This window comes from Alosa alosa, chromosome 7 (assembly GCF_017589495.1).
Source record: "Alosa alosa isolate M-15738 ecotype Scorff River chromosome 7, AALO_Geno_1.1, whole genome shotgun sequence".
Lineage (NCBI taxonomy): Eukaryota > Metazoa > Chordata > Actinopteri > Clupeiformes > Clupeidae > Alosa > Alosa alosa.
The window spans coordinates 11,025,292-11,045,926 of NC_063195.1; the positions used below are offsets into that span (position 1 = coordinate 11,025,292).

Here is a 20,635-nt window from a genome sequence, read left to right on the forward strand (position 1 = left end):
TAGAATGATTAATTTGTATGTCTTAACATTGGCATGATATACATAACAAGTAATTGACACTACAATATACCAGAAGCGACTAAAATATAAAAAGATAACATATTAAAACTTTTTCAGTGTTTTTATGCATACATTTAGGTGGATAACTACCAATGTAAATACACTGGCATAACAAAATCCAGTCACGTGTTTATGGGCTGCCTAGATCTGGAAACATGTCATTCAGTGGAATATATGAGCCGTTCAGAAATCTTCCCTACCTGGTGTCATGTATGGATGCCTGTTGAATAAAACCACATATCTGGTCCAAATATCCACTCACAACTGAAGAATGAGAGTGAGAAAGTTTGCTTTTTATCCTGCTACCAAAATGTTGAGGTGCCATTGTGCAATGTGATCGTGTTTGTAAAGAAACAGGCACACAAATAGATCTCCATGAAGTTGGCACCCCATATGATTCACAGAGGTCACAAATAGGGCTCAGCCAGGGTTGACATGGGTGTCCAAAATAAGTGGAGGTCTGTGGAGTCAAAAAAAAATGTTAAGATAATATTTGGGTCATTTGAGGGCGAGTGAAAATTAACTGTAAGCATATTGGACAAATATTTCATAAAGGCTTCAATCAAAGTAATAGGCCCTAACCTATTACTAGACCTACTATAAACAGCCCAGTAAAATAATGCTGGCACTACTGCATTGTTTCCAAAGTATTTCACAATCTCCCTGTAGGCTAAACTGTAGTTTGTACTACACTGTAAAGTTAGGTTGTTAACCTTACTTATCCTTATTTAACCTGTTGACCTTACTTTTAAAAAGCATGCACATGGATTGCCCTTGAAATGACAGACTAATGTGGGATAGAAATTGCAAGTTGTGCTTACTAATTACAGTTCAGTTAAGTAATATGACATTTCCCACAATGCATTTCCAGAATGCCACAGCCCTGGCCTACATATTTGTAAAGGGATCACATATCAATCCTTACTGAAATTCAATCTTAAATTACAATATATGACGAAGTGACTGGCACTAAAGGCTATATATAAACAGAATGAATGGTGTTGTAGCTGATCTTCTGTGTCCGTTGCACTAACCTATTTTCTTCCATTGACATTTATATATTTATTTAAACAATATTCTACATTTATTATTGGCTCACTTATATTTCCCATGCTGTAAGCTAAGCATGGGTAACAAACACTGAGAGACGCATGCTCCATTTTTTTATCAGTTCATTCTCTCAGTGTGCAGCCTGTCCAACAGGATTCTTCTCCTTTAAGTAATCACTGACTTCCTTTATGTGCAGTTGACACCAGACTCACAGCCTCTCCATATCCTCATATCAGGAATATCTGTGAATCCCTAAGAGAAAGGGTAAGTTTCACCATTTTATATGTTTAATGTTTTCAAATTCAAGAAAGGAAGACATGCTTCTTAAACTGATAATGCTGTCAGGAAGACCCCACATACTTAAAATGTCACATAATTGTGGGATTTGCGGGACTAGTATTTAATGTTAAGATAGTGGAAGACGGTACTTTTCAGGTGAGTTTCATACATAGTGTGTTGACTATTATATTGGGGTGATTTTTTTTTCTTTTTCCGGGGGTACTGTGGCACAAGAGGTAATTAACTCTAAACTGAGTCTGAGCTGAAAATCCAAATTTTTTGCTCAATCGATGTGCTTTGAAGCACAATATCAACAGGTGATGACTGACCTTGGATGTCTACTCACACCCAAACCATAGATTAATCTAGACACAATCATTACGATCATAATGGTTTTTTTTTACAATATTATTGAAAAAAAGAGGAATTTTTACTTTTACTTAAGTACATTTCTAAGGGAGTAATTGTACCTTTACTTGAGTATAGAATTTCAGTACTCTACCCACCACTGCCTGCACATCAGTGTTGACTTTAAACAATCTATTGGCATTACTGTGAAATTGGTTATCCTAATCATCAAAATATAAGTAGTTTTATTATAATCGTTTTAGTTCCCAAACGGCACCCCAATTGCCTACTGAGCCAAGCATGTGTTACAAATACTGAGAGAGGCATGCTCCATTTTGTTAGCTCACTGCAGTTCAGCAAAATGGAGCATGCCTCTCTCAGCGTGCAGCCTATCCAACAGGTTTTGGCTCCTTGAAGTAACCAGCACTGATTTCCTTTATTTATAGATGACACCAGACTCACAGCCTCTTCATATCTTTATACCGAGAACATCTGTAATTCCCTAAGAGTAAGTTTCACCATTTTATACGTTTAATCATTTCAGATTCAGGAAAGAAAAACATGTTCCTTAAAGTGTAAGTTCAGTGTAAAATGACCCATAGCCCTGTTGTATAGGCTCACCACATGCAGCCCATCGGAAAAAGAATAAGACATTTGGGACAACATAGGCCAAGTTACAGTATGGGCTTTGACACAAGCAGCTGCGGCATCTGTACCACATTCAGGCTTTTAGTGTCCATGGGGTTCAGTTTGAATCTGTCACATGGTAATTTCCTGATCTCATTTCATTGGGTTCTCCCACTCACACCCTGGTACTCTTCTGTACAAAACAAGAAGGCCAAACATTAAAAGGTGCCATGTGTAAGAATTGAGGTAAAATTATCCAAAAGATGAGCTACACGCATCAAAAGAATGAGAAGAAATAAGGGGGCGAAAAATGACAAGGTATAGTGCTGCAGAGATATCAACCTGAATTAGCATGCTAAATTACTAGCCACAGTCCGACAGGTGTCTTAATACCAGTTTCCCAATACCATGGGAGGCGGTATGCGGGCAACATAACCGCCAGCCAAACTGCAATACACGTGTCTCGGTTGTTACTCTAGGGTAGACCAACTCACTTTCTGGAGGTATACTGCCCCCATCTTTTATGGAATGTGGAGTATGAATTGATTTTTTGGCAGACATTACACATGGCACCTTTAAAAAAGAAAATGTTTTAGAATGTTTAGTGAAACCAAAGCAGCTTCAGTAGAGCAGCTGTTTGTCTTTAGACAGAAGGTGGACAGGAGGTAACTGACTCAGGTGATGTCTGACCTTTGATGTCTACTGACATCCCAACCATAGATTAATCTAGACACCATTATTATGACCGCCGTGTAGCGAAGCGGTATAGGTATAGAAAGAATAGAATAGAATACATACTCTTTTGATCCCGTGAGGGAAACCAAAAAATGGTCTCTGCATTTAACCCAATCCGTGAATTAGTGAAACACACACAGCACACAGTGAGGTGAAGCACACACTAATCCCGTTGCAGTGAGCTGCCTGCTACAACAGCGGCACTCAGGGAGCAGTGAGGGGTTAGGTGCCTTGCTCAAGGGCACTTCAGCCATGGCCCACTGGTCGGGGCTCGAACCGGCAACCCTCTGGTTACAAGTCCAGAGTGCTAACCAGTGGGCCATTGCATATGATAGTCATGAGTTTTTTTTTCATCCATTTTTTTTTCTTTTCGCATGAGTCATTTTCCATCAAGGATTCCCAGGACACTGAAAGACCGGGGTGCACGAAACTTGGTGGGCATGAAGCCCCACAAGGATCGCATGGAACCATTGTTTTTCGTTTTGATCCGTCACCCCCCTGGACCCTCCAAAAGGAGGGTAGGGAGGACACAGTTTTCTGTGAATATCTCGAGAACCGTAGGGCCTAGGAGGACCATCTTTTTTGTATGTTGGTCTTAAAGGGTCATGTCAACCCATCCCATACCCATTCATTTCATGTATAGCGCCACCTAGTTAAAAATGAAAAAGCAAAAATTAGGTGTTGTAATCACAATATCTTTAGCTGACATGGTCAAAACTGGACGAAATTGAAAGTGTAGGATCATTATGACACCCTCTGAATGCATGCCAAGTGTCATGGACTTCTGTTCATGGGGGGCCATACAATAAATGAATTTATGTGTACATTTAGTGACTGTACACCAACAGAGTTTTCTGTGAATATCTTGAGAACTGTAGGGCCTAGGATGACCAATTTTTTGAGTATGTTTGCCTCCAGGGGCCGTGTTAACCCATTCCACATGCACACATGTGCATAAACAGATACACACACACACATAAACATGAACACATACATGCACACATGCATACAATTCAAGAATTTCTCAGAATTATGAGCTGGCAAGATGGGGTGGGGTTGTATTTTACATGTGAAATCTATGAACTAACCATGTTTTGGTGCTTGTTGTCTAGCAGATACCAGTGAGAATTGAGTGTGCATAATGCAATTCAGTGAGACAGTTAGAATATGCCTTTCACCTTTTGTTTGAAACAACATGCATCCACAAACTTAACAAAAATGCATCTGTATAGACGATCCTGTTTGATTTAGGTTAGCTGTTTGGCTGCACTGTGTAAAAAGAGAATGGAATCCACTGTTCCAGGATTTAATCTATTTCGACGCGTCTCCAGCTCCTGACCAGCTGAGCTGAAAGCACTTGATGCGCTTGTTGCGGGAATGCAGGTTGCAGCGCTGCGCACCCTCTGTCATGCGCCTGTGTGAGAGGGAGAGGGGAAGAGAATATTGAGGGTCTTGTAAATCATTTCTTAACCTGTTTTATGCAGTTAAGAGAGATAGCAAGAAGGTTTGTTGCACTTAATGTTCTTGTAGCCTATATTATTAATAACTAAGTGAGAACTTTGTGAGAAGAAGTGCTTTGGCAATTTTTGATCCGCCCCGCCTGCACCCGCGATATTTTCCGATCAAGCTTACCCACACCCGCCCGCCCCGCGGGTAACGGGTTGACCCACGCAACACTAGTGCCAAGACTTTTGACCATGTCAGTTTGACAGTATTCGCTGCCTGCAGCATTTTGGTGAAATTTTGTGTTGAATTTGGGGAAACCAATTGTTTCAGTTGTGTTGAGCTATTGCAATGGTGCTGGTTTGTTTATTTGTTTTCTAAAAAAAAAAAACTTCCAAAAGTGTGTGTATTTGGCTTAAAAACCAACATTTCTAAAGGGGTGCCAATACTTTTGTCAGTGACCGTATAATAGGCTATGGAAATTTTAATTATGGAAAAAATGATCATGACCATCATGACCATCAAAATTGTTAGCCAGGCCCCGCCCACCTAGATATTCTTTCAGAGAGATCTGGAAACCCAGACTCTTCACTCTTCCAGGCTACAGAATTGTAGTTGTAGTTGGAAACGACATGCCCTGCTAAAGACACAGCGTGTGAGGCTGTTTATTACATGGCTCCTCAGAATGCTCCATTTACTTGAATTGGGCCAACTTTCAGAGGTCCAATATTTCTTGATATCAAACAGAAAGCCTTTTTTGGGTCAGCCCTGAAAGAGCTGACAGTAGAGGCAGAGAGATTTTTGACGTTAAACAAGTCAAGCTTTCCTCAGTAGGTGGGGTAACTTCCTGTGGAATGTTGATTTGTATGAAATGGATGTCCACAAGATTGTGAGGACCAAATATGTGTCTTTGTGTTCTTTACATATTTTTCCTGTTCAGTCCTAGAGAGGCTCTCTCACTGCTGTGTAGAGAGAGGAGACAATGGAGGCTGCAGGTCACAGTAAGACACTCAGTGCAGAGTCTGCAGCACGTAGCTGTGGAACCATGGATAGAGCGGAAATGACCAGAGAATGGCTCAATAAGCCTGACACAGAAGATAATGCTGTTGTTGATGGAGGGTGAGTTCCCTGGTCCGTTAAAGAACAAAATGCATAATGGCAGAAAAATTACCAAAACAAAACCCTAAATAGAAAAATGTTATCAAACATAAATGCAATTCCCTAAATCCACAGGACATACAGTTAAAGGGGTCCCATTCAAGTTTACCTTTATATAACGGCTTTGAAGTCATTCTAATGGTAAACTAACTTGCATTAAGGAGAATAGCGCTCCTAGCTGTCTACGGAGAACCAGCCTTCAGTGGGCATGACATCAAGCACTTCTTTCTTTCTTTCTATGAATCTGAATTTGAGACATTATTTCCGCATCAATCTAATCCAAACACAAATAGCTTTTGATCCACACACATGGGTGTGGATGTAATGGCCAATCCACAAGCAGAATCAGCACAGAGAAATTCATATACAGTATTCATATACTGTATACAAGTGGCATATAAACACACACAAAGCATATTTTTTACAAATTAAAAATGATATACTTATACTATACAAATGGACATCTATTTGTACAAGTCACTACATACAAGTCACAAGCTCAAAGATAACCTGTGTACATGTGTATTTGGATCTCTGCCTTCTCTGCTCTCTTAATAGTCCCACAGCTAGAGTTGGAATGTAAATTACTGCATTTATTGATGTGTGTTTGTGTGTGTGTGTGTGTGTGTGTGTCAGGGTTTCCGTTGTCTGGTAATTACCGGACATTGTCCGGAAAAAAAATGAAATGTCCGACAAAATTAAATCTCTCCGGTCAAATTGTCCGATTGAAATTGGCTAATAATCCCGTCCCCCTAACACAATCTGAATTTGAGAATAAGCCTTAAAATGTAAGCCTATTAAAGCAATACATTACATTACATTACATTTGGCTGACGCTTTTTAACCAAAGCGACTAACAACATGGTAAACAGTAAGTTTTAGAACAATTCTCACAATTTTAGGACAGTTTAAAAAAAAAACATTAGAGTACAGTAAGAATAAGTGCGTCGGTGAGTGCTGTTTTAGCAGTTACTTGTCAGTTTAAAACGGCTGGTGAGTGCTAGGATCAGTAAGACTTGTTGTAAGTGTTGCTATGAGAGTAGATGTTCTCTAAAGAGCTGGGTCTTCAGGAGTTTTTTGAAAGTGGAAAAGGATGTCCCTGCCCTTGTAGGAACTGGCAGTGTGTTCCACCAACGAGGAACAACAGATGAGAAAAGTTTGGATTGGCTTGGCGTACCCGGTGGTAGAGGTAGGCGTCGTTAGATCAGAGGAGCGCAGCGGTCTGGAGGTAGTGTAAGTCTGTATGAGGGCATTCAAGTAGGTGGGAGCAGAACCGGAGACTACTTTGTAGGCAAGCGTTAGAGACTTGAATTTGATGCGGGCCGCCATAGGTAGCCAGTGTAGCTGGATGAGCAGCGGGGTAACATGTGCCCTTTTGGGTTGGTTGTAGACCAAAGCGCCCTCTGGCGTTCTGGATCATCTGAAGTGGTTTCACTGCGCAGGCTGGGAGACCTGTCAGGGAGGGCATTGCAGTAGTCAGTCGTGAGATGACTATTGCCTGAACCAGAAGTTGGGTAGCATCTTGAGTCAAGTAAGTCCTGATTTTCCATTATGTTGTAGAGTCGCGAAAATGGCATGACCGGGCGACTGAGGCAACATGATCTGAGAAGTTTAGTTGGTTGTCGAGAACAACTCCTAGATTTCTTGCAGTCCTGGTCGGTGAAACAGACAGGGAGTCAAATTTGATGTTGATGTGGTGTATGGTAGGTTTAGCTGGGATGACCAGCAGTTCAGTCTTTGAGAGGTTCAGCTGGAGGTGGTGTGCCTTCATCCATGTAGCTATGTCTGAAAGGCAATCTGAGATCCGTGCTGAAACCAGGGGGGTCGTCAGGTGGAAAGGACAGATAGAGCTGTGTGTCGTCTGCATAGCAGTGGTATGAGAAGCCGTGCGAACGGATAATCTGTCCCAAGGAGGTGGTGTAGATAGCAAAGAGGAGGGGCCCAGCACTGAGCCCTGGGGACCCCCTGTGGTGAGATGGTGAGGTGCGGATAGCTGACCAAGCCATGATACGTTAAACATGGCGTCCTGTGAGGTAGGATTCAAACCAGGAGAGAGCAGAACCGGAGATTCCCATGTCAGCGAGTATAGAGAGAAGGATACGGTGATTAACCGTGTCAAAGGCAGCCGATAAGTCAAGCAGAATGAGTACTGATGACCGAGCGGTCGCCCTGGCTTCTTTTAAGGCTTCTGTTACAGACAGCAGAGCCGTTTCAGTAGAGTGGCCGCTTTTGAACCCAGACTGATTTGGATCCAGAAGGTTGTTCTGTGAAAGGAAGTCAGAGACCTGTTTGGAGACTGCTCGTTCAATGCCTTTGGATAGGAAAGGCAGTAGTGAGACAGGGCGGTAGTTCTCGACTTCTCGACAATACGTCCTCTGGCTATGTTTTTAAATGTTTGAAAGCTATTAAACAACACGCCTATGCTGCATTTCAAATAGGAAGTGCACGCTTAAAACGTCCATGTTAAACAACGAACAAATGAGTGAGGCGGTTCAAACATGGCCAGGCCCAGGCAGACTAGCCTTAACCCGTTTAATCCCAAATTTTTCCCAGACTTGAATATATCAAAATCATGTGTCTTGAGTAACCCTTTGAAGTAATCAATTACTATTTTTTTTTAATTTTCCTGAAAAAGTGGGTGAAAAGGAGTCTTTTATGCTTGGTCACAATTGTGACCGTTGGGAAACAACATAATCCGATTTTAGGGATTTTCACACATTTCATTGTGCAATCATCTAATTTTCAATAAATTTGTCAGAGATGATAAGGGGACATTGTCCCAGGTCTGTTCTTTACTTTTAATTTTGTATAACAATACAATACACAACATTTCTCTGCCTCTGCAATTCTCTATTATATTATAAGTGTGCCGATTTTTACATAGAAAAGGCATTATATCACACTATTATGACGATAGTGTAAACAACACCACCCTACAATACAACAGCAACCACAAATGTTACAAAAAGTGATGTTGTTTGTTTGTTTATTATTGTATTATTTAATTTTATAATTAATTAATTAATTAATTAATTAATTAATTACACAACAGATTGTCCTGCAAGTCCACTGCCATACTTCCAATACCATTAAATCCATTGGACCAGCAATTGGTCTCCTTTGCTCAGTGGTATTGTTAAGGTCACTAAATGAAGTGAACCTATGTTACCTGGTCCCTATGCTCCAAAGGCCTTATATTCATAAGGCCCTATGTTCCCAGTGTCCCAGTTTTGGTGAAACATATTTTCATCACAGCATGACTTAGTAACTTGCCATCTTCATAAGGCCCTATGTTCCCAGTGTCCTATGTATCCTGAAACCTATGCTCATTCGGGTACCTATTATGTGCTTTATAAAGCTGGAGGACCCTGGAAACACACAATACTTGACCTGGGGAACACAGGACACCTGTCCATGATCCCATCACATATAAACCTGAGGAGCATAGGAGCCTGCTCTGACCTCAGTTATTGGCCTAATCTAGTGTCAGAGGGGTGTGATATCCACTATATTGCTAAATTTGATTAATTTTACCACTGGATTAAGTAAGGTTCTAAATGCATATACAACAGCATTACCATATGAGCCTGTCTGGCATCAAACACACAAGTGGAGAGGTGTGTTTTGGTGAGTGCTGTTAAACATATTTTCATCACAGCATGCAACTAAGTAACTTGCCATCTTCATAAGGCCCTATATTCCCAGTGTCCTATGTATCCTGGGACCTATGCTCATTTGGGTACCTATTATGTGCTTTATAAAGCTGGAGAACCCTGGAAACATACAATGCTTGACCTGGGGAACACAGGACCTCTGTCCATGATCCCATCACATATAAACCTGAGGAGCATAGGAGCCTGCTCTGACCTCAGTTATTGGCCTAATCTAGTGTCAGAGGGGTGTGATATCCACTATATTGCTAAATTTGATTAATTGTACCACTGAATTAAGTAAGGTTCTAAATGCATAATAGGAAACATTCTGTAATTTGGACATACAATAGTGTGAGAGCAGATTCTTGAGACACTTGATCTTTATTTTTGATCACATCAAGCTTTGCTTCTGGTTCGTCTGACTGGTCCCTGTGGCAGAGGCCCTTTACTGTACATAAATGGAGGGGTATTGTTGGGGAAAAGGGGTGGGGAATACATTTTCTGGTAAGGTTGTTCATATCTACTGCAAGACTCTGCATACATTCAGCCAATATGCCTTCAACAGGCTGACTGGCAAGTTGATTATACCCCCCACCACCTTGTTTATATGTGACATTATGTAATATATAATAGTCATTAAGTATAATGATTTACTGTTTTTGAGGTGTGATTGTAAAATCTGGGCAGTCAGTTAGATCTGATATGTGCATGAAGTGACTGAAAGTGAAATTAAAATTAAGAACAGCCTAGAAAATCAGCTATTACAATAGCTATGTATAATAGTGTGGTATAATGGGTCTTCTATGTAAAAACTGGCACACTTAGAATATAATAGAGAATTTCAGAGGCCATGTTGAGAAATGCCATGTGATACAAATTTAAAAGTAAAGAACAGACCTGGGACAATGTCCCCATATCATCTCTGAATGGAATTTAGTGGAAATTAGATGATTGTACAATGAAATGTGTGAAAATCCCTAAAATCGGACTATGTTGTTTCCCAACGGTCACAATTGTGACTGTCATCATGTTCACTCATGCTATGAGAACGCTGAACAAAGTTCACATATTTCAATTGCATCCCTCCATACTAGACACCTTAAAGATGATGTGTACCAAAAATCTTTGTCCTATCCCAGATAGCAATTACTCATTGAATCTATGTTAAATCAACATTATTTTGTCAATGTTAAAATCATTGAGTCAACGTCGCACTTAAACATTGATCCTATAACATTTTGCACCCTCTATTAATATTGAAGCAATGTTGAAATTCCAACTACAGATCAACAGAATTTCAATGGTATTTCAATTAAAATGAATATTGAAACAACGTTGAAATTACAACCAAACTAAAGATCAATGCGATTTCAATGGTATTTCAATTGATATTAAACCTCAGTAAACCACTTTTAATCTGGAAAAATATTGGGAAATTCACATCCTGCTTTATATACAGCCAGGATAAATTTGACTAGGCCTAGTATGGCTGGTTTAGGCTACACAATCGTGCATAAATAACCAGACAACTTATCAGTTTGAAAATCAAGTGCATTTATTAACTCTTCTTCATTTAGAAATTCACGTGTGTTGTGCTTCCCTGCCATGCCATCCATTCAGTATAGCATTCATAGACCACCCGTTCGCAGTTAGCCCTCCACCATCCAGTAGCAGAGTGAAGTGGCACCTAACAGAAACAGAAGAAAAAGAGATAGACAGTGTTAGATAAATATGTTCAACTGAAGGCTACTTATAATTGAAACTTTAGAATAATCATAGAATATATATTCTATATGTTTGTTGAGTTTGCTGTCAAAATGCCAGGCTGAAGATGGTGTTAGAATAATTCAGTTTAAGCAAGCTGGGTGAGCTCATTGAACATGCCGTGTTTGCTAGCAGCACCAGCCATTCGGGCAGCTCTGTTCGTCCGAACACTTTTGCTGCCCAATGAACGGTTAATGATAGCAGTCTAGTCAGATATGACTTAAAGTTGACTTATATCAGTATTGCTAAAGTTAGCTTATTAAACTCACAAAAATATGATCACCAGGAGTTACATAAATGTTAGCTAAATCTCCACGTAAACCAGCAGCACATCTTCAACCTATAATTTTGACAGCCTAGAAGCTAACGTTTCCGGTAGGCCTAGCACTACTTCATATTTTATTATCATGAGTATAATAAACTGTAACTTACTGACAACAAAGGTAGAACCTAATTATAAATCAGACTGCCGAGTAACGTTAACCTAACATTATGATGAACTGCCATAACGTAAGTTAGCCTAAACATTAATTTGACAACAGCAAGTACATTTAGCTAGCCTAGCATTTGAATCAGTTTGTAAATCTGACAGTAAGATGTACATAGACTGTAAACATGACCGAATTTAATGTAGTACACTTTTACAATAAAACATTATCGTTTGATAAATAAATGCTTGCTTACCATTAAGGAGGAGTGAACTTGACAGAGAGCTCAACACCCCCGTTGGTCTGACTGAACTGTTGCTGAAAATGAACTGGACAGTTCAAACGTCGTCGCGCGGTCAACTATAAATCCAAATCAATGTCACCTTGCTATCTGGGATGTTTACATAAACATACTTTTGTAAGCTTTAGTTTGGGAGCTTTTGGGTGGACATTTTCTGGTCAGGGTGCAACCCAAACATAAGCAGCTCTGGCCATGTGACAAATTACACTACACATTTAACACTGCACATATTTAACTGAGACCCTTTCAGGTTTCTATTTTTGGGAGAAATGTATTGATAATTCATCCAGTAACAGTTTTAAAGGCACAAGAGCAAGATTTTTTTGTACGGTCACAATTGTGCGGGTTAAAAGTTTTTTCAGAGGCCAGACGCGATGGATGATGATAAATTGTTAACGTCTGAAGCCTCAGATGTCCGGTCAACTCCACCACCACCAGATAAAAAGCAGAAGTGTCGGGCGTATCTGTCGGAATCATGACGTTGGAAGTGGAGTTGCGGGGTTGCGGCCGCTCCAAGACACTGTCATTCTCCGTGTACACAGGACATGCAACTGTGTTCTGTACCTAAAGCATACAGTAGGCCTATGCTTTCTCTGTCTATGGTCTGCAGGGTTAGGGCCTCCTCGACGAGGGGATTGCTGGTCCGCGGATGATTTCCGGCACAATTAAACGGTATCATTGAACCGCGGACCAAAAGAAAAAGAAACTAAACATTTCCCAGAATAGGAAACATTTCTTAATTTATTGTTATCAAATAAAGAGGCATAGCCTTAGGGGGTAGTGGTATGAGCGCTCATTCTTGTGTGTGCGCATCTGTGCAAGTTAAACAGTGGAACCACCAGTGGCGGAGCTAGGGGGGTGGCTTAGGGGGCTTAAGCCCCGAATCTTTTTTTAGTGTTTTAAATTCCCGGCAACTCTTATTTCCAATATAACTTCCCCTCGGTTTCTCTATAAATGTCACCAAATGCTCTATTACTGAGGAAATATATCCCTTATTTTCAAAGCCCAATATTGAAAAATAATTTGACTTGCTACACGATCTATGCCAGGTCTCTGGGCTATGGTGATTTCAATGGTTAGATTGATTTGTTTAGATCCAGTGAAAATGCTGCCTTGACAACGCTACGTCATGGCTTAGGTGTTCCAAAAAGCCTCTGTCAGAAGTCTGTCACTTTTACAGTCTGTGATAAAACACTTTGTGTACATGTTGTTGACACGTTATGGATATTAGAAAGTTTTTCAAAAGACCACCCAGCTCCGTTCAAGCAACAGCATGGCCCAGTGAACTGACGGATGGTGTTGTTTCAGGTTGGTGATTTCACATTAAGAGCTTTCTGTCAGTTAGGCAGGCTAACCAAAGATTGTTAAGGCGGAGCAAGATACTTCGTCGTAGTTCATGTCTATGGGCGCGAAATGGGGATCGAATCCTTTCTGCATAAAGAGGCGTGTCGATGACGTATTGATGAGCATACGTTGCAACCGGCCAACAGCAGCGACATAAATAACCGGCGCACACCTGATATAAAGTCGATTTTCTCCAGACTGGAATGCTCAAAAATGCTAAAAATGTACCTGAAATGTTCAGAAGGGTTTGGGGATCATGGAAACGTGCCCGAAATTCACATTCCTAACTCTATAGAACCAAGACCTTAGCATATGTGGTAAAATTCTGAGCTATGCCCATAGACTTCAATGGAGCAGTCGCTGCCTCTGCTCTGCATAAAGGGGGATTTTGACCCCCCCCCCTCGTGCGATCCGGGTTCCCGGAAGTGGCTCCTGATGAAATATCTTGCTCCGCCTTAACAATCTTTGGGCTAACGTTAGGCTACTTGGCTAGCTCCCTAAATGCTTAACGTTAACGTTAAATGTCCTCGTTCGTCGGCGGAAAAGGCAAATTCAATACTCTCATAGGCTAGCTAAGCCTACTGCAGAATAAGAAATTCCAGCTCCCAAAACAAAGTGATCCTCGTCTTGTAATAAATTAGGCTACACTGTTTTGAAATGTCAGAAAAAACCATTAACAGTTATCTGCCCATGTCACTTTTTCAGTGTCATATGTTGCATAAGCCTACCTTAAAACCTTGTTGATATCCTATCCACCACCACAGATCTTATAATCCAAGAGTCCACATAAATATAAAAGTCATGTTATGTTGTTTTGGCTGCCTAACTAATTATTAACTAAAAAAAAAAAACATTACAATGATATATTGAGAGGAAAGGGACTCTGAAAGTGTGTTAATCAAGCACCATGCAGTCTGCATTCATAATCTAGGTGCTTGATTGTATGCACCTGTGTAAAGGGGCCTGATGAAACCTATGAATAATCTTGCTAAATTACAAAAAAAATATAATTTAGAAACGCCTATGTCAAGATGATAATGCATTCCTTCTAAAATACCCTTGTATCATGATGACTGGCCATACTGTAATTATATCATAATATTATGTATATTATAGTATAAGATATTCTATATATTTGTCACACAGATGAGATCAGGGAAGAGGAAGAAGGAGAATAGCAATAATAAACAATAATGTCATATCAAACAATAGCCTAATGAAAATAAACAAATACTATAATATACAAACCATAAGAAACGCTTAATTAACTAAGTACATGCTAAACAGATATGAACAGATATTGCCTCTTGAAAGACCCAAAACTATAATTTTGTGTCACAGTGTAGTGCCAGTCAGATACCTTGAATCTGTTGAATGTTAGTTTCACATTTTTTAAGTCTCAATGTGTCCATTAGTTTACACAAAATTCACTAAAAGTCATTATTTAGCCAAATAACTTTCAGTGTCCCACCGGCGGGACGGTTACCCCCCTCCCCCACCTCCCCCCAACATTCTAAATCAATTGTATGCACTATATTGCTATGTAGCATAGTAATGTTATACACCATTTCAAAGCTTTGACTCTTGGGAATCCAAAAATGACAACTTTTTTTCATGTACAATCTGTATAGTGCTTTACATTCTCAGATTAATTTTATTATGTCTCAATTAAATTTGATCCAAAATGCCCCCCTCCCCCTCCTCCACTTTTGGTGATACCCTGACTTCTGGCTGGCTTCTGTAGCTGCAGCACAATAAGTAGATGCCTCATATTGGGTACTGAAATATTCACAAGAATCCATAGAAATTGAATCTTCATGTTGTATTATCCAATATTAGTTGTACAGATGTATAGTCTATCTTATACACACTCATTGAACCAACAAAGTAAATGCAAAAATAGAGACTTTTTTTGTAATTATTCCATATTTTGTGTAGTCAGTCTATATCAGAACACCTGACATACAATCTAAATAGTCCACAAGAAACCTCAAAGTGTTACCTTTCATTTGAGACCAGGATTATGCTTCTACACAAAGGGGTTCATGTGCATTTGATTGTCAGTATGCATTTTGGATAACAAAAAGTCCTATGGGGAGTATCCATAGGCATTTTAAAAAAACGCATGGGCATACCTTGGCAAATAATCTAATAAAATAGTCTAAAGCACTCATATTTTCATTCTATATTGATCAACTTTTGCACACAGCTGGTTGCTAGGGCTTAGTTGTGTTTCTAAGGGATATCAAGTGACCTAGAGGGCTGAAATGTGGTCAGTTCAGAGATGCTTGTAATCCGGCAGAAAGAAAAAACTATATTCTAGCCTCTGTAGCTCTTTGTCAGTACATCACACAGTTATCTTGACTGCTTCCTACGAAAGCTACAGGTTCTCAGCTTTCTATAGAGGTCCAGCACTTGATGGTTGACCCCAAAAGAGGTGGGAACAATGCCCTTGTAAATAGGCACAGTGCAATTTCAGGCAAAAAAAACTTGACATTTTTACTGAGAACTATGTAGTTAGGGGGTTATTTAAAAAAAAATTAAATGGGCTAAGCCCCGAATGTTTATAATGTCTGGCTCCGCCCCTGGGAACCACTGGAGATAACGTGGGTAGCAGCAACAAACAACGTAGCCTTTTTAAAACAATGAACGAAGTGGACTCTTGCTGTCCATGAAAACATACATACTGATAGTTAGATCTTGTTAGGCATGTTTACGTAAGTTAGGCTAATGAACATGTTGCATTCTATTCAGCCTGATTATGTCATTCTTTAAGCTACATAGCCTGTCTCCAGTTTTCCTCAACTTGACTTATTAAGAAGCGATAATAGGATATTTGACCGGCATATCATTAAAATGTCCGGAAAACGAAACCGCACCATTTTTTTCTAGCGGAAACTCTGGTGTGCGTGTGTGTGTGTGTGTGTGTGCGTGCTGTGTGCGTGCATGGTGTTTGATTGTGGTGAGTGTGTGTGAGTGTGTGTGTGTGTGTACGTGTGTGCATGTGGTGTGTGTAGGTTGTGTTTGAATTGTTCTGTCTTTGTGTTACCAGATCAGAGACACACAGACCGAGATAAAATAGGAAGTGCACGCTTAAAACGTCCATGTTAAACAACGAACAAATGAGTGAGGCGGTTCAAACATGGCCAGGCCCAGGCAGACTAGCCTTAACCCGTTTAATCCCAAATTTTTCCCAGACTTGAATATATCAAAATCATGTGTCTTGAGTAACCCTTTGAAGTAATCAATTACTATTTTTTTTACATTTTCCTGAAAAAGTGGGTGAAAAGGAGTCTTTTATGCTTGGTCACAATTGTGACCGTTGGGAAACAACACAGTCCGATTTTAGGGATTTTCACACATTTCATTGTGCAATCATCTAATTTTCAATAAATTCGTCAGAGATGATAAGGGGACATTGTCCCAGGTCTGTTCTTTACTTTTAATTTTGTATAACCATACAATACTCAACATTTCTCTGCCTCTGCAATTCTCTATTATATTATAAGTGTGCCGATTTTTACATAGAAAAGGCATTATATCACACTATTATGACGATAGTGTAAACAACACCACCCTACAATACAACAGCAACCACAAATGTTACAAAAAGTGATGTTGTTTGTTTGTTTATTATTCTATTATTTAATTTTTTAATTAATTAATTAATTAATTAATTAATTAATTAATTAATTAATTAATTACACAACAGATTGTCCTGCAAGTCCACTGCCATACTTCCAATACCATTAAATCCATTGGACCAGCACTTGGTCTCCTTTGCTCAGTGGTATTGTTAAGGTCACTAAATGAAGTGAACCTATGTTACCTGGTCCCTATGCTCCAAAGGCCTTATATTCATAAGGCCCTATGTTCCCAGTGTCCCAGTTTTGGTGAAACATATTTTCATCACAGCATGACTTAGTAACTTGCCATCTTCATAAGGCCCTATGTTCCCAGTGTCCTATGTATCCTGGAACCTATGCTCATTCGGGTACCTATTATGTGCTTTATAAAGCTGGAGGACCCTGGAAACACACAATACTTGACCTGGGGAACACAGGACACCTGTCCATGATCCCATCACATATAAACCTGAGGAGCATAGGAGCCTGCTCTGACCTCAGTTATTGGCCTAATCTAGTGTCAGAGGGGTGTGATATCCACTATATTGCTAAATTTGATTAATTTTACCACTGGATTAAGTAAGGTTCTAAATGCATATACAACAGCATTACCATATGAGCCTGTCTGGCATAAAACACACAAGTGGAGAGGTGTGTTTTGGTGAGTGCTGTTAAACATATTTTCATCACAGCATGCAACTAAGTAACTTGCCATCTTCATAAGGCCCTATGTTCCCAGTGTCCTATGTATCCTGGGACCTATGCTCATTTGGGTACCTATTATGTGCTTTATAAAGCTGGAGAACCCTGGAAACATACAATGCTTGACCTGGGGAACACAGGGCACCTGTCCATGATCCCATCACATATAAACCTGAGGAGCATAGGAGCCTGCTCTGACCTCAGTTATTGGCCTAATCTAGTGTCAGAGGGGTGTGATATCCACTATATTGCTAAATTTGATTAATTGTACCACTGAATTAAGTAAGGTTCTAAATGCATAATAGGAAACATTCTGTAATTTGGACATACAATAGTGTGAGAGCAGATTCTTGAGACACTTGATCTTTATTTTTGATCACATCAAGCTTTGCTTCTGGTTCGTCTGACTGGTCCCTGTGGCAGAGGCCCTTTACTGTACATAAATGGAGGGGTATTGTTGGGGAAAAGGGGTGGGGAATACATTTTCTGGTAAGGTTGTTCATATCTACTGCAAGACTCTGCATACATTCAGCCAATATGCCTTCAACAGGCTGACTGGCAAGTTGATTATACCCCCCACCACCTTGTTTATATGTGACATTATGTAATATATAATAGTTAATAAGTATAATGATTTACTGTTTTTGAGGTGTGATTGTAAAATCTGGGCAGTCAGTTAGATCTGATATGTGCAGGAAGTGACTGAAAGTGAAATTAAAATTAAGAACAGCCTAGAAAATCAGCTATTACAATAGCTATGTATAATAGTGTGGTATAATGGATCTTCTATGTAAATGTGAATTTCAGAGGCCATGTTGAGAAATGCCATGTGATACAAATTTAAAAGTAAAGAACAGACCTGGGACAATGTCCCCATATCATCTCTGAATGGAATTTAGTGGAAATTAGATGATTGTACAATGAAATGTGTGAAAATCCCTAAAATCGGACTATGTTGTTTCCCAACGGTTACAATTGTGACCGTCATCATGTTCACTCATGCTATGAGAACGCTGAACAAAGTTCACATATTTCAATTGCATCCCTCCATACTAGACACCTTAAAGATGATGTGTACCAAAAATCTTTGTCCTATGTTTACATAAACATACTTTTGTAAGCTTTAGTTTGGGAGCTTTTGGGTGGACATTTTCTGGTCAGGGTCACGTGCAACCCAAACATAAGCAGCTCTGGCCATGTGACAAATTACACTACACATTTAACACTGCACATATTTAACTGAGACCCTTTCAGGTTTCTATTTTTGGGAGAAATGTATTGATAATTCATCCAGTAACAGTTTTAAAGGCACAAGAGCAAGATTTTTTTGTACGGTTACAATTGTGCGGGTTAAAAGTTTTTTCAGAGGCCAGACGCGATGGATGATGATAAATTGGTAACGTCTGAAGCCTCAGATGTCCGGTCAACTCCACCACCACCAGATAAAAAGCAGAAGTGTCGGGCGTATCTGTCGGAATCATGACGTTGGAAGTGGAGTTGCGGGGTTGCGGCCGCTCCAAGACACTGTCATTCTCCGTGTACACTGGACATGCAGCTGTGTTCTGTACCTAAAGCATACAGTAGGCCTATGCTTTCTCTGTCTATGATCTGCAGGGTTAGGGCCTCCTCGACGAGGAGATTGCTGGTCCGCGGATGATTTCCGTCACAATTAAACGGTATCATTGAACCGCGGACCAAAAGAAAAAGAAACTAAACATTTCCCAGAATAGGAAACATTTCTTAATGTATTGTTATCAAATAAAGAGTCATAGCCTTAGGGGTAGTGGTATGAGCTCATTCTTGTGTAAAAGATCTGTGCAAGTTAAACAGTGGAACCACTGGAGATAACGTGGGTAGCAGCAACAAACAACGTAGCCTTTTTAAAACAATGAACGAAGCGGACTCTTGCTGTCCATGAAAACATACATATACTGGCTAGATCTTGTTAGGCATGTTTACGTAAGTTAGGCTAATGAACATGTTGCATTCTATTCAGCCTGATTATGTCATTCTTTAAGCTACATAGCCTGTCTCCAGTTTTCCTCAACTTGACTTATTAAGAAGCGATAATAGGATATTTGACCGGCATATCATTAAAATGTCCGGAAAACGAAACCTCTGCCGGTCATTTTGACCGGCACCATTTTTTTCTAGCGGAAACTCTGGTGTGTGTGTGTGTGTGTGTGTGTGCGTGCATGGTGTTTGATTGTGGTGAGTGTGTGTGTGTGTGTGTACGTGTGTGCATGTGGTGTGTGTAGGTTGTGTTTGAATTGTTCTGTCTTTGTGTTACCAGATCAGAGACACACAGACCCCCATCTCCAGTGCCCAGCTGTTTGTCTATGAGGAGTGAAGCGTCCATTCCTGCTCCTCCCTTCTTCAGCAGTGGACCACCCAAGTGAGTGTGTTTGTGTTTGTGTGTGTTTGTGTTTGTGTTTGTGTGTATGTGTGTTTGTGTTTGTGTGTATGTGTGTTTGTGTTTGTGTGTGTGTGTCCTCTTTCTCCTTCTCTCACTTCCAACTCTATTATCTAATGCAAACTTCATGCCACATCAAATATTCAGAAATCCCAATCTCCGAAATGACTTGAATGTAAAGTCGGGTCGGATTTTATGTTCAAAGTCTCCCGAGGTACCCAACATGACGTCTCCAACCACGTCGGCCTACCTTGCAGCAACAAAAGAGAACTCACACATTTTGGGACACTAGCTCATTCACCGTATCTAAGTTGCTACATACAGTACTGTACCCTTGTTGTCTCTGTGCATGCAGTAACTCGGTCTGATGCATATGGGATAGTTCAGAATAAGTGCAACAATAATGTTAATAATTAATCATCTATAATGTGATAAAAATATAATAATGTGATCAAAATCATGGACAGGCTTTGTAAAAAATAATAATGTGATCAAATAATAATAAATAATGTTAATAATGTGATCAAAATCACAGACAGGCTTTGTGAAAAAAACAACAACAAAAAACTTTGTGAATAAATTATCCATTTAGTCTTAAAAAATAGCTAATACAATAATTAATTCAATGAAGTTTACAAGTATCAGGGCTGCATTAATTATTTTCATAGATGATTATTATTATTTTTCTGATTAATTGATTAGTT

General features: G+C 39.8%; 1 protein-coding gene across 4 annotated transcripts in view; it reads left to right on the plus strand.

The window, feature by feature from the left end:
* LOC125297555 (GTPase IMAP family member 7-like) overlaps nucleotides 1–20,635 on the plus strand; it is a 30,898-nt gene that overhangs the window by 624 nt on the left and 9,639 nt on the right. For 2 of the 4 annotated variants that reach the window (XM_048247981.1, XM_048247982.1), the window contains 4 exons: nucleotides 1,307–1,374; nucleotides 2,184–2,245; nucleotides 5,483–5,661; nucleotides 19,812–19,913. In XM_048247981.1, the coding sequence (XP_048103938.1) occupies nucleotides 5,525–5,661; nucleotides 19,812–19,913 (239 nt within the window). In that variant the 5' untranslated portion in view covers nucleotides 1,307–1,374; nucleotides 2,184–2,245; nucleotides 5,483–5,524. The remainder of the gene's footprint in view (nucleotides 1–1,306; nucleotides 1,375–2,183; nucleotides 2,246–5,482; nucleotides 5,662–19,811; nucleotides 19,914–20,635) is intronic. The other 2 variants (XM_048247984.1, XM_048247983.1) reach the window with 2 other exon arrangements.